Genomic DNA, 15,201 nt, shown 5'->3' on the forward strand with positions numbered 1-15,201 from the left:
CACAAGGAGTCTGACAAAAGCCAGTGCTCCACACAGAGATCTGATCTCACCATCATCATCCAGTCTATCTGGAATGACATGAAGAAACAGAACAAACTGAGACAGACTAAATCCAGAAGAACTGCGGCAACATCTCCAAGATGCTTCAAGAGACCTACCTGCAAAGCTACCTGAACAACTTTGAAAAACACAAGTGCACCTAGGGCAAAAGCTGCTTTAACAGCAAAGGATGGTCACACCAAATGGCCAAATGTTGATTTAATTTAGTTAATAGAAGTTAATTGATAAATAAATTCTATTTATGACATTATTTTTGACAGCATCCTCATTTTAAAGCATTTTTACACAAGTGCCTAAAACGTTTAACAGTACTATAGCTTTGCAGATTGGTCTCTTGAAGCATCTTGGAGACATTACCGCAGTTCTTCTGGATTTAGTCTGTCTCAGTTTGTTCTGTTTCTTCATGTCATTCCAGACAGACTGCAGACACACTGATCAGATCTCTTTGTGGTGCACTGGCTGTTGTCAGACTCCTTGTGCAAACAAAAATCTCACTGGATTATTACAATTAATGGCAAAATGAATGTTTGGAAATGTAAACTGATATTTTCTACTGACACACTACAGCAAAAGATAGAAATAACTAAATTAAAACTTTAGCTGGTGAAAATACTGGTGTTCTAATAATTTTGGCCACCACTGCATTTTCATAAATGACCACATAAGGGCACTACAATTGTAACAAAGCTTAGTAAGACAGTGAAAGGCTTACTCACATAACAAACATCAAGTACAGTGTCATTCTTACCATATGGAGTGGGGGGTGTCACAGGAAATGCCGGTGTGGGCGGAACTTGATTAAGACCCACCCACAGTGGACTGTCTGTAGGAAGGTCACCAACGTCAACAGCGTCAGTATGATATAGACCTTTCTGAAACAGACAAAAACATACGAAGCATTGCTGTAGCAATGTTGTGGGTTCAACACAAGTTAAACTTGTATTTTACTTTGGGCAAAAATTTAAGCGATTTTATCGCACTAGTCTTCAGTTAAATATTTACTGTTTAAGTTTTGAGGCTATACAGTTATGAGGCTATTTGTGAATTTGTACCGATGACGTTTCAAAGACGAATCTCTGGTTGTTCTGCATTCGATCGCCACCCGCCTTTTGCAGCACAGAGTATTCAGAGACATCACTGAGCTGTTTCTGCCTCCATCCTGTACAGACAGAGACATTGAATTCACTGTTGATATTCAATGCATGTCAGATAACATTTAACTGTGACTGGTCATTCAGATTTGAAATAGGAGGATCTCACTATTATTTATAATTTTCTAACAACATCAAACTGTCACGGTGCACACAGCAGGAAGGAACGAGGAGACGAGGATAACTCAAAATAATGGTCTTTAATGAAAATCCAACACAGACAGGGCAAGACAAGGCAAGGCTGGGACACACAGGAACACTGGGGAGTAATGAGAAGACCAGACCCACAAAGTAAGCGGCGCCCCTTCACCTCGTTTTGTTTTGTTCGTTTTTTGGAAAGTGTTTATTTTGGTTCCTGTTTGTGTGTCCTGCTGCATGGAAGTCGCTGCTCGTCATCCCGCCCTAGCCAGCTGATATTCAGCGTTGGAGTTCGGTGGGATCGTCGCGAGTCCATTGGCCGAGAGCCCCTCCAGTCTGCCGCCGTCCGCGGCTCTCTTCAGCCCGCTGTTCGCGGGGATATTATCGCCGCCGTCCGCCGGCTGTGGCTGACCCAAGCCTGCCGGCCGCCGCTCACCCTAGCCCGCCTGGAGTGCATGTGGCAATCCCACCGGCCACCGCTGACTCCTTCCCAGGTCCCGTGGATTCAGTTCCCCAGTTTTCGGCCAGGAGTGCCGTTCCCATTCCTGTGGATCCAGTCCACATATCACGGCCAGGAGTGCCGTGCCATGTTCCCGGAGTCATGGATTTTTAAGTCTTGTCCACGGAGACTCGCCGAGGGCAGGCGTCTCCTCTAGTCGTGGAAGCCATTCCCAGCTGCCTGCCCCTCCTGTCGCGGAAGTGGAGGCGGTTGCTGAGGGACCCTTGTCATGCCCAGAAGAAGCCTCAGCTTTCAAGCTAGCCCAGGAGGGCTTCCTGTTCTTGTGGTTCCGAGGATAGTGGTTCCGGCTGTAGTGGCCGGGCCGAGGGAGGAGGCCACGGCCGCGAAGACCACCTGCCATGGCCTCCAGAGCTCCCAGCTCCGCCTTGGCCCGTTCTGTCCGTTCCGCTCTGGAGGTCCCCATCCTGTCTTCCTGTCCATGTCTGTCCTGAGGGGCCTCCAGAGTGCCCACCCCCCTCTCGCGCCTTTCTGGGAGGGGGGAGTTATGTCAGTCCTCTGTCGTGTGTGTCTTGTGTTCCCGCCTCGTGTGTCCTTATTTGGTCATGGTCCTGTCCTTGTTCTGTCTGATTTATTAGTTTATTGAGTTCAGGTGTGTCATTATCTGTTATTGTCATGTGTATTTAGTTCCTGCCTGTTCAGTTAGTGTTTGTCTGGTCTACTCGCTACTCCCCGGTGTTCCTGTGTGTCCCAGCCTTGCCTTGTCTTGTCCTGTCTGTTTTGGATTTATTAAAGACTGTATTTCGAGGTATCCTCGTCTCCTCGTTCCTCCCTGCTGTGTGCACCGTGACACAAACAAACAACAGGAACTAAAATAGCATGCTCTCAAACAACACTAGTTTAGATGAGATCCATGAGGAGAAGTTTATGACCTTACATAAACAAGAGCCATTGACTTCAGGGCTGTGTTAGATTACATTCCACAAAAACATTAATATAAATAACAACAACAAAGATAAAAAAAAAAAATATATATATATATATATTAATAGTAGTAGTAAAATAAAAAACAAATAATATAAATTATATAAATAAATAAATACAATGTAATACATTTTATAACATTTTATAAATACATTTTTATAAATTAAATAAATAAATACATACACAAAACTTTTGATCTTGAGAATTTTGATAAATTGCGTCACATTTTCTGAGACCTTCTGCTTTGCATATTTCTATTTTAAACAATTTGATCCATTACAAATTATATTATAACAGTTTGACTAAAAAGTTTAATTTCAAAATATCTTATTTAGTTTCTGTCTTTTGCTTAAATGACAGCACCACTCAAGATACATAAAAACATATTCTCCAACATGATTCTCCATCATTTTAAGCCTCAGTGAGTTTAAATTGAAAAAATCCCATATTATCACTGTGGTCTCTGAATTTTAATCCCGGTTTTTCATAATGAGTATAAAAACATACTAATAATTCATTACAAATGGGTAACAGTACAAACTCTGTAAACTATCACTGTACAGACATACAAAATCCTTGAGACTCGACGATGGGGAAAGGCAACATGTTTTGTGTGTCAGTAGACACTCACTTCAAAAGCATTCCACAGCCCTTACACCATGTGTATTCAAACACACATACCACAGGGCATATATCTGGTGACATACTACAGTAATAATAACACTCTGCATAGATTTCTGTTCAGCAGGATGTATTCTCCGCTCTACTCAAAGACTCTTCATTCCAGGTGTCAGAGTTGCTCTGACACGGGCTGATCCAGTAAGAAAGGACCTTGGGATCTTATAACAGAATAGACAGGGGACATATGCAAGGCAGGGGACACACTTCAAAAGCAACAAGACCCGCTCAGTATGCCGAGGTCAAAGGAGACAGAGTATTGAGTTCATGCAGACTGCATCACAGATGTGTTTGGTACACTGCTAGAAATATAATTATGTCCATTTTTAAACTAAAAGGCAGCTTAGAGGTCACATTTACACTATGCCAGCACTCCATACTAGACCTGGATGTTTACATATTCAAGCACAGTCGCACTCACACACACACACAGAGAGAGAGAGAGAGAGAGAGAGAGAGAGAAGTGAAAGGCAGGACTTTATTTTCTTTAGAAAACCTGTCAGGAGCTGCACATATAGGACCATTGTATGTTACTAGTGTGCATTTATTAACATAAATTAGGCCCCTGCCAATATAAACTACAAACAGTAATTTAAAAAGTCACTAGACTGAGGACTCAGACATGAACAAGGCAAAAATGCAGCTGAAAGCACCAAAAATTCCACATGTATTTGAAATGTGACACATACTGTATGTATCTATACATACACACAGTACCATTCTAAGATTTTGGTTTGGTAAGATTTGGTGATGATGATGTTTTGAAAGAATTTATCAGGATTATTTGATTTATAGAAAGTTTAAAAGAACAACATTAGCTTAAAATAGAACTCTTTGTAAGAGTATACATGTATTTAAAGTAAATGTACAAGTTTTGATGTTTTGATGAAATTTTGAATTTAATGAAAAAATGTGTTTGATCCCCAACTTTTGAACTGTAGAGCAAATAAAATAAATTGTTGTTTGCCTTATGACATCTATTTACAGTTACCCATGTATTTGATATTAATTTGATTTTACAGTCATAATAATGAAAATATGAGCATATATTTCAATTCAAATTTCAAAAAGCATTTGATATAAATTGACAGCATCCTGTGTATTTTATGTTTAGAAAAACAAATATAGTCTACAGAATATAAGTTTTAAAATCAAAAAAGGAAAAATGTTGCCTCTTAATAAAAAGGTTCAATTGCTGGCCATGTGCAGAAATTGTGCATTTATCAAGTTTGTGAACTCTTACAATATGTACGCTGACAATACCATGGTACTGTGATGGTTTCATATAGTAATACCATGGTACTTTTAATATTTACTATGTTACACAATGCTTGCTATATTCATATACTGTGGCATTTATATGATACACCAGGGTATTTCAAAGATTATCATAGTATTTTGTCCAAAAGCATAACTAGAATGATTTGGTGGATTGCTGGCCAGTTGGAATCAATAAATTGATTCATGACTGGTGAATGTATCAGGATTTGCTCTTACCTGACAGGAGGGATTTGGCCCTTCCAACCGAATGCGTCTTTCCATTGGTCTGAAGGGAGGCCGAGCAGGTAATGTGACTCCTTGCCTGTGTGGGGACTGGTTCAAAGTCAGGGTCAAGGTCCAGGATCAGCTGATTGAGCTGTTCGATTGACTGATCAACATCCAAAGCCAGCATTGCAAACTCATCATCCTTGTCTGACTCAGACTGCGTCTCCAGAAAGCCACTGTCTGGTAATGAAGGTTTGCTTGCACCTTTTTGGAGCTCCATCTCCTCTCTGTGTTCCAGTCTGTCTGATGGAGTGTGCATGTAAGACGTGGACTGTTGCTGTTTTACCCATATATGTGTCTGATATCCAGAAGGTACTGAAGTGTGTGAGAGTGTGTTTGAGGAATTCATGTCTCTAAATATGGCAGGAGGAGCTTCACCTTGACAATCATCTGATTGGACAGAGTTCTGACATTCACCTGAAAACAAGCCAGACATTTCCTTTGAAGACAGTGTATCTTTAGAGTCTGAAACAGCAGCATTCGGAGCAACGACGTCATCGTCGTCATCTATAATATCCGTCTCTCGTTCTATGAACATTGTTTCACCATTTAAATGACTGGAATGATCAAATGTAGCTTGACTGGCTTTAGGGTCACGTCTCGGGATGCCTGGAGAAGGTTGTTCCTCCTCCATTCTGAGCCCAGGGATCACTCTGGGGAGCTGGGGATGCTCCTCAGAGCCGTAGCTGATTGGGAGCCCAGAGGTTTGTCCTCCAGTCCACTGGGAGGAGCTGGAGAGTCCAGAGTCACTGCTCAGAGAGTGTGCGCCTTCTTTTTGTTTGGCTGTGGAAGAAAGAACGAAAAGTTAGTACAATCAGTAGAGAATTAGTTGACCTCTACAATTTGGAACTCATTTAGGACTAATGGTGCATTACAGTGCTCCTAAAAAGTTCATATTTATGAGTTGGGAAGCTGGAATTATTATGCCTGGTGTGTTCAAATCAAGGTTTTTTTTTTTACTTTACTTCTACAAAATCATAAATAAAGAATATGTATTATGTGTGCTTTTGCTTTTTTATGTTCTTACTAAATTTGTGAAGGTGCTGTAAACTAAATAGTTATATATTTATCATAAATGTACAAAACTACTATTGTGTAATTTTATTGTAAATAAAATAGTCATTTCATACATTTCAGCCAATTTACCATCGAAACAGATCCTGAATTTTCGGAGTCCACCATGTTTTCTTACTGACATGCCCCTAGCTTTTAATGTTTTTATGACATTGCACTGCCATTTATCAGTTTTCGTAGATACAAACTTTTCAAATACATATTTGCCTAGCCTATATAATTTATACTGACACCTATTGGTGTGGATGAAGCATCATGCAAAAGCAAAGTGCAGATTTTAGAGATTTTCCCAGTTGTATTTGGCATCCATGACCTCTGATATATGAAAGTACTTCTTTTCAAACAAGTTTGTCAATATCACTACTCATTTCTTTATGTATAACCATTTTATAGTGTAAACAGTTACCATGGTGACACACAGGTTTTGAAAACAAAGTCACACCTGTGGCCCCTTATTTTCACCCACTCCTCCTACATTCAGTTGTGTGTGTCATAGTCTGGGGTCCAGTGGAAATGTTAACACGTCTCTAACGAGCTGCAGACACCTTAGTCATCACACAAACACACAGGTACACAGACCTATACAGATATGTCTTTGTGTGGGTGTTGTGTGTGTTCTAGCGAAGACACATCAGTCAGCCAGCAGCAGCTGAACACAGATCTCAGCAGATAGCGTCATGTGTCACGACACACTCAGTCTCGCAGCAATGATCATGACTGATAACACATATCTACTGTTCGAACTGAAGCCAGCATCACACATGCAAGCTTGTACAAACACATGCAAACACTAATATTTAACATCACGCCACACTCTATGATCATTTTTGACAATAGAGTGCAGCAGGGATGATGTGTTTTTATAGCAAAAAACCCAAAAACGAGGTATTTTAGCACTTCTAGTTTTATCATTGGGATTGAGTTTATTTTTTTTAATGGATATTGAAGTAAAGGTTTTGCTAAAAATAAAGGTTTTGGTTAACATAATCTCAAGATATTTTCACATAACACAACATCCTACATCTTGTTATCTTAATCATGCTCTTACAAACCATTCTAACTCAAACTTTCAGGAAAAATATTTTTAAACAAACACTGAAAGAGTTCTACAGTACTATATGTTTCTAGTTCTAGCCTATGTTACGTTCTGGTATTCATTCATATTTCAAAATTCATTCAAGTTGTGCTTATTTTTGAAGATTAACATGAACAAAACATCTATGAATTATAAACTTTTGCTGGTCACAGAGTTTATTTTCTGCAATAATCAAAAATCCACTGGAAAAATCCTATTGGGTTTTTGTTAAGAAAACCAGGGTGAAAATACATCATCATTGCAGCACTCTATAGACAAGATATATGTTATGTAAAAATGGTGTTTTGTCAACCAGAAATAATCCTATCACACATACTCACTTTATACTGTCTTTAACTACTATGTACTAACATTTAAATTAATAACTTGATACAGCTGTGCACATACATGCTTTTTACATTTAAAAAACACCTGATGTAATTACATCTGACTGTAATTAATATCTGTAACTACACTGTTTATCCTAACCCTTAAACCACCCTTAGCACTAACCACACCACAAAACCTGTCGCTAACCTTAACCATATGTCACCTCAATAGCAACAAACGTGTTATGCAATACAATATGAACACATTAAGTACATTGTATATATTTTTTGATGCAAGTACATGGTAAGTAAAGACACCTAATATAAACTGGGATTGATCACAATGGCAAAACTGGTTAGTGGTAGTACGTCAACTGGTGAAAAACACAGACCTTTTTAACTAAACCAGTAAAGCTTCCCTAGTCTCAAGAGGCTGAAATCCAAATACCAGGCATGCATGATAAAACGCCACAGCTGGCAACTCTCTCACACACTCAGGCATATAAACACACACCCAACAACTGAGATCATACTATCAAACAAACTTTATCAAAATCTAAAATATTTAATAGACCACTTGATCAAAACCAACTAGTTCAATGCATCATTCAGCATTGAGAAAAATGACAACAAACTTGACTTTGACTTTACAACTAACAAAAAGTCCACATTATAAATTAGTAAAAGAGCAACATACTAATATTTCTTCATATTCTGCCCAAATATGTTTTAGCCAAGTGCCTTAAGACTGCATAAAACATTAAATGCAAAACCTGAAACTTCTTGTTACCCTCAAAAGTACTTTAAAAGTGACCTATGCTGCAACTTTTCTTGATAAATGAAGCACAACTGCATTTGTTTATCACAAGAGCTTTCAACAACTCACAAAATAAATCAACCGTGTTGCTGCTGAAAGTATATCCCACCACCCTGCACCGCTTCAAAAATGCACGTAACGTCACAAACCTAATGCTTTCCAGAAACATCCTCTCGAATCAGACCCCAAAGGTATCTGAGATGACTTTGACCATGGAAACTATGACGGAGAGCAAAAAGACATCTGACAGAGTCACAAGTGAGAAAGAGCCTCTACAATACAGAAAAAAAGAAAAAACAAACAACATTTCTTGAATGAATAAAGAAAGAGGTGAAAAAAAGGAAGGAAAGAGGTAAGCGGTCCTGACCGTGTTTATCCTGCAGGCGTCTGTGCCCATTTTGTCCTGCTCTCTCTTTCTGTCCTTCTCTCCTCATGCAGTTTTAAACAGACAGGCAGCTTGCATTCTTTCCCATAAGGTGATAACAGCTCCCCTGGGTCTCTTTTTCTTTCCTCTTCTTCTTTTTCTTTCTCTTAGTCAATCTCTTTCCTCCCTTTCCCCTGTTTTCCCTCCTCCTTTTTCTCTTACAGTACTGCTCACTCTCCCTCTCGCTCTCTCTCCACCTCCACACACAGGTAACCCCTTTCAGGTGCCCCTCCTGGGTGTACGGGAAAATCCTGGCTTGGGAAGCATTATTCCGCTCGAGCCAGCCAATGCTCCTCGGAATACAGCTGTACACACACACATATGCTTGTTGTAGAGCGCGAACGGACGTTCGGAGGACCTTGAGCCCTCCAAATATGGAGCGGGAATGTAAACACAAAGGCGGAGTTATGTGTGGGTGGAGAGACGGAGCGCAAAAGAGACAGAAAGAGATAAGGGAGGTATTGGTATAGTAAAGAACAAGAGTAGCAGGTAAAAAAAACACACACAATGATGAAAGAGATTGAAAGAAAGCAAAAGAAAGATAACGAGAGAGAGAAAAAAAGCATGCAACTTATAGTCGTTTGGCAGCAGAATTCCTTCAGACTGTTTGTTGCTACAACTGGCAATAATTACAGACATACAGTGTGTGTTTGTGAGCGTGTGTAATTCTATATTTGAGTTTATGTATTGTAAATTGTAAAGGCTGTTTGTGCTCCAACCATGAGGTATCTCTAAATTACACGGCTGCTCGAGACGGAATCACACAACCAGATGTGCATCAAGCCTCAGTCCCATATGACACACACACACACACACACACCTACACACATTAAGCTGTTGGGATTGATTTTTTTGCAGTTGTGCACAGAAACTCCCAACTTTTAAATATCCGGCCCTGGAATTTCCAATTCTTGTGCATTGCCCTAAAACTCTAAACTATGTGCAGAAGTGAAGGGTAAACAAAACAAGTGCAACTTATTTGTTCCCTGATCACTGAACTTTAACTGGACAAGGAGAACAAAATTCAATTTCGTGGAGTTAAACACTCACTATGTTCCACTCCTTGAAGCAATATACTTCTGCATAATTTTGTGTATAGGGGAAGGTGGGGTAAGATGTGCCAGTGGGTAAGTTGAGCCACCCTGAATTTTGGTATCACAGTAGCCAACTGTTCAAAAGTTTGGGGTCAGTAAGATTTTCTTTTAAGAAAGAATGATAGTAAGTACATTTACAGTATAATGTTGCAAAATATTTCAAATAAATGCTGTTTTTTTAATTCATCAAAGAATACTGAGGGAAAAAAGTGTATAACAGTTTCCAAAAAAATATTAAGCAGCACAACCGTTTTTTCACAAATGTGACACTGAAGACAGTGAAGAATTCAGCTGTGCCATCACAAGAATAAAATACCTTTTAAACTACATTCAAAATGAAAATGAGAATAACTAGATAAATTAGAATAATATTTCACATAATAACTTTTTAAAATGTACTTTTGATCAAATAAATGCAACCTTGGTTAGGATTAGATACATAAAAAAAAAAAAAAAAAAACATTAAAACATTTTAGAGACCCCTAAATTACATTGCAAGCTTTGCATTACATTACATTGTTAGAGAGTCGTGGCCTAATGGTTAGAGAGTCGGACTCGTAACCCAAAGGTGGGGAGAGTGAATGTACAGTGCTCTCAATACCACAATTGAGGTGCCCTTGAGCAAGCCACCGAACCCCCATTGGTTGCCCACTGCTCCGGGTGTGTGTTCACAGTGTGTGTGTTAACTGTTGTGTGTGTGCACTTTGGATGGGATAAATGCAGAGCACAAATTCCGAGTATTTGGCCATATGTCACGTCACTGTCACTTTCAAATTATTTACACTGAAATAAATGCTTACTTACAATTGTGTCAACCTTGTTATCATCAAATTTCCCCCCTTTCAAATGACAAACTACTGCCAAAATAGCCAAAACTTTGTTATAATGGCATAAAATTAAATTGTCAATAAAATCATCCCTGCAAGACGTTAAGACAATGATTTTTTTGCAATACAATCTTAAAATGTCAACTCTGTTGCCTTGATTTAAAATAGTAAATATCTGATGACTGAAAAGTGGATATTTGTAAAGATATCTTCATTAAAAGCACACTGTAGTTTAAAAATCTTGGGCACAAGGACTTGCAAAATCAAACTGAATTGTACAATGGTCAACCCTGTTACTGTTAAACATGTTACTTTTCATAAGGCATAATTATATCTCAATGAAGATTGCTTTACATATAACCTTATTAGAATGGAAAATGAATACATTACAAATAATCCAAATACTACAATACTATTATGGTTGCCATCACCATTCAGCACATTTGCGAGCCTGGACCTGGAAAAAAAACAGTCTTAAGTCGCTGGGGTATATTTGTAGCAATAGCCAAAAATACATTGTATGGGTCAAAATTATCGATTTTTCTTTTATGCCAAAAATCATTAGGATATTAAGTAAAGATTATGTTCCATGAAGATATTTTGTAAATTTCTTACTGTAAATGTATCAAAACTTAATTTTTGATTAGTAATATGCATTGCTAAGAACTTCATTTGGACAACTTTAAAGGCAATTTTCTCAATATTTCGATTTTTTTGCACCCTCAGATTCCAGATTTTCAAATAGTTGTATCTCGGCCAAATATTGTCCTATCATAACAAACGAAAGCTTATTTATTCAGCTTTCAGATGATGTATAAATCTCAATTTCAAACAATAGACACTTAAGACTGGTTTTGTCGTCCAGGGTCACATTTGTTTCACCTCTGTCTTACTTCTCCTTGCCTAGAAGACAACTCAAACTGCTACTAAATGTTAGTCCACTTGTTAGTCTGGCTTTGAATAACAAATGAGTCATTTGGGTCTGTTATGTCTGAGCTCCATCCCTCTCCTTTTATATCCTGACTTGCTCTTCTCGACAAAACATCATGTAGTTTGAGCAACTCTGTCTTACTACAGTTCATTTAGTGCAGCAACCTTAACATTTACAGTAATTACAAACCCTCAAGGAAAACAGCCAGGGCAACAGCGCTGAGTACTGTGGTGATACTATGGTAACTGGCAGGCCTGGTTTGGAGCTCATTATGGTCTGGAGGCCTAAGGCCAAACAAGATTAGATTAGGGTCAAATACAAGAACTTGACTATTATTGTAGGAGGTTAAGTTTTCCATTCATTCTGAAAAGTCCCGTGGTCTCATATGTTCCAATTAACCTCAGCAAACAGTGCCCAGACTTAATAACAGTATTAGAGGTAAAGCGTGTTTCCAGGAGCAGACCATAACTTGATAATTACTAGACCATTACAAGCCTTCACGTCTCAGAAAACTATTCTTTGCATCCTGAAGTAAACACTGCTTACATGTGCATTCATGCTTTTGTTTTCTATCCTAAAATAAATCCCACAATCCCATGGTTTCACCACTATGAGGACTATAAAGTACTATAAAAACATGTCCCGAATTAGTTAGTGAATGCAAAGCCAGATTTAGTGTGTTTGCTGTATGTTAATAAAGATATAGTAAAGTGTATGCTATATAAAACTAAATTCATAGATTAATTAAGGAAATGATGAGAAAGAAAAAAGAGAGACATGTTTCTGTATAAATGATGTGGTGGATTAAAAAAATAAATTGATTGTTGACTAGCGATAATCTAGTAATAATAGGATTTTTTTTTTTTTTTAAATCTGTATTGACTAATGTTTATAATCACATTGCCAATTAGCAGAACTTTTCCCTAGTAATATTCTAAAACAGACTAACACTTGTGAATTTTAGGTAAATATTGTGAAAATTAATTCATTTCAGCAATTTAGCTCACATCTCATTTACTATATATCATATATAGTATAGACTGAGGTTAATTGTGTCATGAGACATTATCACAAGGGCTAAATCTCAGTAAAAATATAACGATTTTAGTTAATGGTCTTATTGCATAAATGCTTTTTTGTTTTAAACATCAAAGACTTTTTAAAATTAGAACAATTTTGAGTGAATTCTGTTCTTCAAACTAAAATTCTAATATCATTACAGTTGTACACATTTTCACAGTAAAACAAAATAATAAATCACAAAGTGATTTATTAAGTGATGATTGTCACGTTTTAAAAGTTCTGTTGGCTACAACAGTAATTTGATACTTTTGTACTGTATGTTTTTCATTTTTGCAGTTTCACATATCGTTTTGTTCTTCATAATTGGCAATTAAATTGCCATGACACAACTTTATAAAACATTACATATTTCAATCTTTTTTTGTTGTTGTTGTTGTTGAATTACAATATCATTCAAAGGTTTGGGATCAGTAAGACTCTTTAATGTTTTTGAAATAAGACTTTTAAGGCTGTATTTATTTGATCAAAATACAGTATTATTATGGAATTTTATTACAATTAAAATAACTGTCTTCTATTTTTATATATATTTAAAACGTAATTTTATATCTAATGACTTGCTGAAATTGCGTTTGGTCTCATACGCGTAATCTTGTCAGTGTCTGCACTTGCTTGGCCATTTGTTGTGATAAACAGGAAAGTGTGTTCAAGCGCCAGCAGAAGACAGTGTAAAGAAATACTCTTTGAGAGAAGCAGTCTATCGGCGGAAGTTAAAAGAAGCTCGTAAGTGTATTTACTTGTCTAATTAGTGTTTAGCACAGTTGTCGTTGCTAGGAAACGCTTGTTTTGTTTACTGTGTAGAGACGTGCTGAAATCACGTTTGGTCTCATACTGTATCGCGTACAGTACAGTGTCTGCACTTGCTTGGCCATTTGTTGTGATAAACAGGAAAGTGTGTCCAGCTGAATTCAATTAGGGATTTGTTAGACGGGTATAAAAAAGGTTATTATACTGCGGCAGCGGTTGCGGCAGCCATCTTGTGAAGGCCTCCTCGTGTGAAGACCGAAGAGTGTAAAGACCATCGACTCTACTGTGCGACTCCACCGGGCAGTGACACCGGCAAGGGATATAAGTATCGTTTTTTATTTATCCTCTTTCCTACTACTTGTTTCACTTCTGTTTTAGTTTTTATAACCAATTCTTACTATGCATTTTCAGATCACTACTATTACTACCACTCGCAAACCACGCATCACACACTGTAGGAAGCGCAATCCTAACAACCTGCGCACTTTGCCTATGTCTGCTAATACACTACTTTTTTCTTTTTCTATTGGTCTCTGGAATTGTCAGTCTACTGTCAACAAAGTTGATTTCATTACTTCCATTACTAGTCATTCAAGGCTAAAGCTCATGGCCCTGACAGAGACCTGGATCAAACCAGAGGACAATGCTACACCTGCAGCACTCTCCAATAATTTCTCCTTTTCTCACACCCCCCGTTTGACTGGAAGAGGTGGAGGTACTGGTCTGCTCATCTCTAATAATTGGAAATGTACTCTTTACCATCTCTGAGTATCAACAGCTCCTTTGAATCACATTCGGTTACTATTACCTACCCTCTAAAAATCCATTTTGTAGTTGCTTATCGACCTCCAGGACCACTAGGTAACTTTGTGGAAGAATTAGATGTGTTGCTCTCAACCTCTCCTGAGGATGGTACTCCCTTAGTTATATTTGGAGACTTCAGCATCCACCTAGAGAAACCTCAGGCTGCAGACTTCCACACTCTACTTGCCTCTTTTGATCTCAAGAGTGTTAACTACGACTACTCACAAATCAGGCAACCAACTGGACCTTATTTACACACGACACTGCTCCATTGATCATGTGCTGGTTACTCCACTGCACACCTCGGATCACTTCCTCCTCACTCTTAACCTCAACATGATTCCTATCACAACACATACCCCTCCACATGTCACTTTTCGACGTAACTTACGCTCACTCTCATCCTCCCGGCTATCTGCTATGGTTTCATCTTCGCTTCCTCCCCCTAAACGGTTATCATCTCTTGATGCTAAAAATGCTACTGATACTTTCTGTTCCACTCTGATGTCTTGTTTAGATACTTTCTGCCCCTTATCTTCCAGGCCAGCCTGTAGCACCCTGCTGCCCCTTGCCTATCTGACGTTCTCCACGAACATCATTCTAAGCCCAGGGCTGCAAAAAGGGTATGGCGCAAATCACAAAATCCTACTGACCTTAATTTATATCGATCACTCCTCTCTGACGTCTCTGCTAATGTCACCACTGCTAAAAGGACATACTATCACGACAAAATTATCAATTCGCCTAACTCTCACATGCTCTTTAAAACATTTTCCTCCCTCCTTTGTCCTTCTCCTTCTTCAACTCTAACAGCTGACAACTTTGCCACATTCTTCATTAATAAAATTACAATCCTCACTGCACAATTCTTCACACCACAAACTGTCAAACACATCTTACCAGCAAACATACACTCGTTCACATCCTTCTCTCCACTCTCTGAGGTAGAAGTCTCTAAACTCATCCTTTCCAGTCATCCTACT

At 38.4% G+C, this 15,201-nt stretch overlaps 1 protein-coding gene across 2 annotated transcripts in view; it reads right to left on the bottom strand.

The window, feature by feature from the left end:
* Nucleotides 1–15,201, bottom strand: part of tns3.2 (tensin 3, tandem duplicate 2) — a 56,217-nt gene that overhangs the window by 22,043 nt on the left and 18,973 nt on the right. For both annotated transcript variants that reach the window (XM_058757046.1, XM_058757044.1), the window contains exons 13-15: nucleotides 4,966–5,796; nucleotides 1,113–1,219; nucleotides 809–932 (exon numbers count right to left, since the gene is read on the bottom strand). In XM_058757046.1, the coding sequence (XP_058613029.1) occupies nucleotides 809–932; nucleotides 1,113–1,219; nucleotides 4,966–5,796 (1,062 nt within the window). The remainder of the gene's footprint in view (nucleotides 1–808; nucleotides 933–1,112; nucleotides 1,220–4,965; nucleotides 5,797–15,201) is intronic.

This window comes from Onychostoma macrolepis, chromosome 20 (assembly GCF_012432095.1).
Source record: "Onychostoma macrolepis isolate SWU-2019 chromosome 20, ASM1243209v1, whole genome shotgun sequence".
NCBI classification, from domain to species: Eukaryota; Metazoa; Chordata; class Actinopteri; order Cypriniformes; family Cyprinidae; genus Onychostoma; species Onychostoma macrolepis.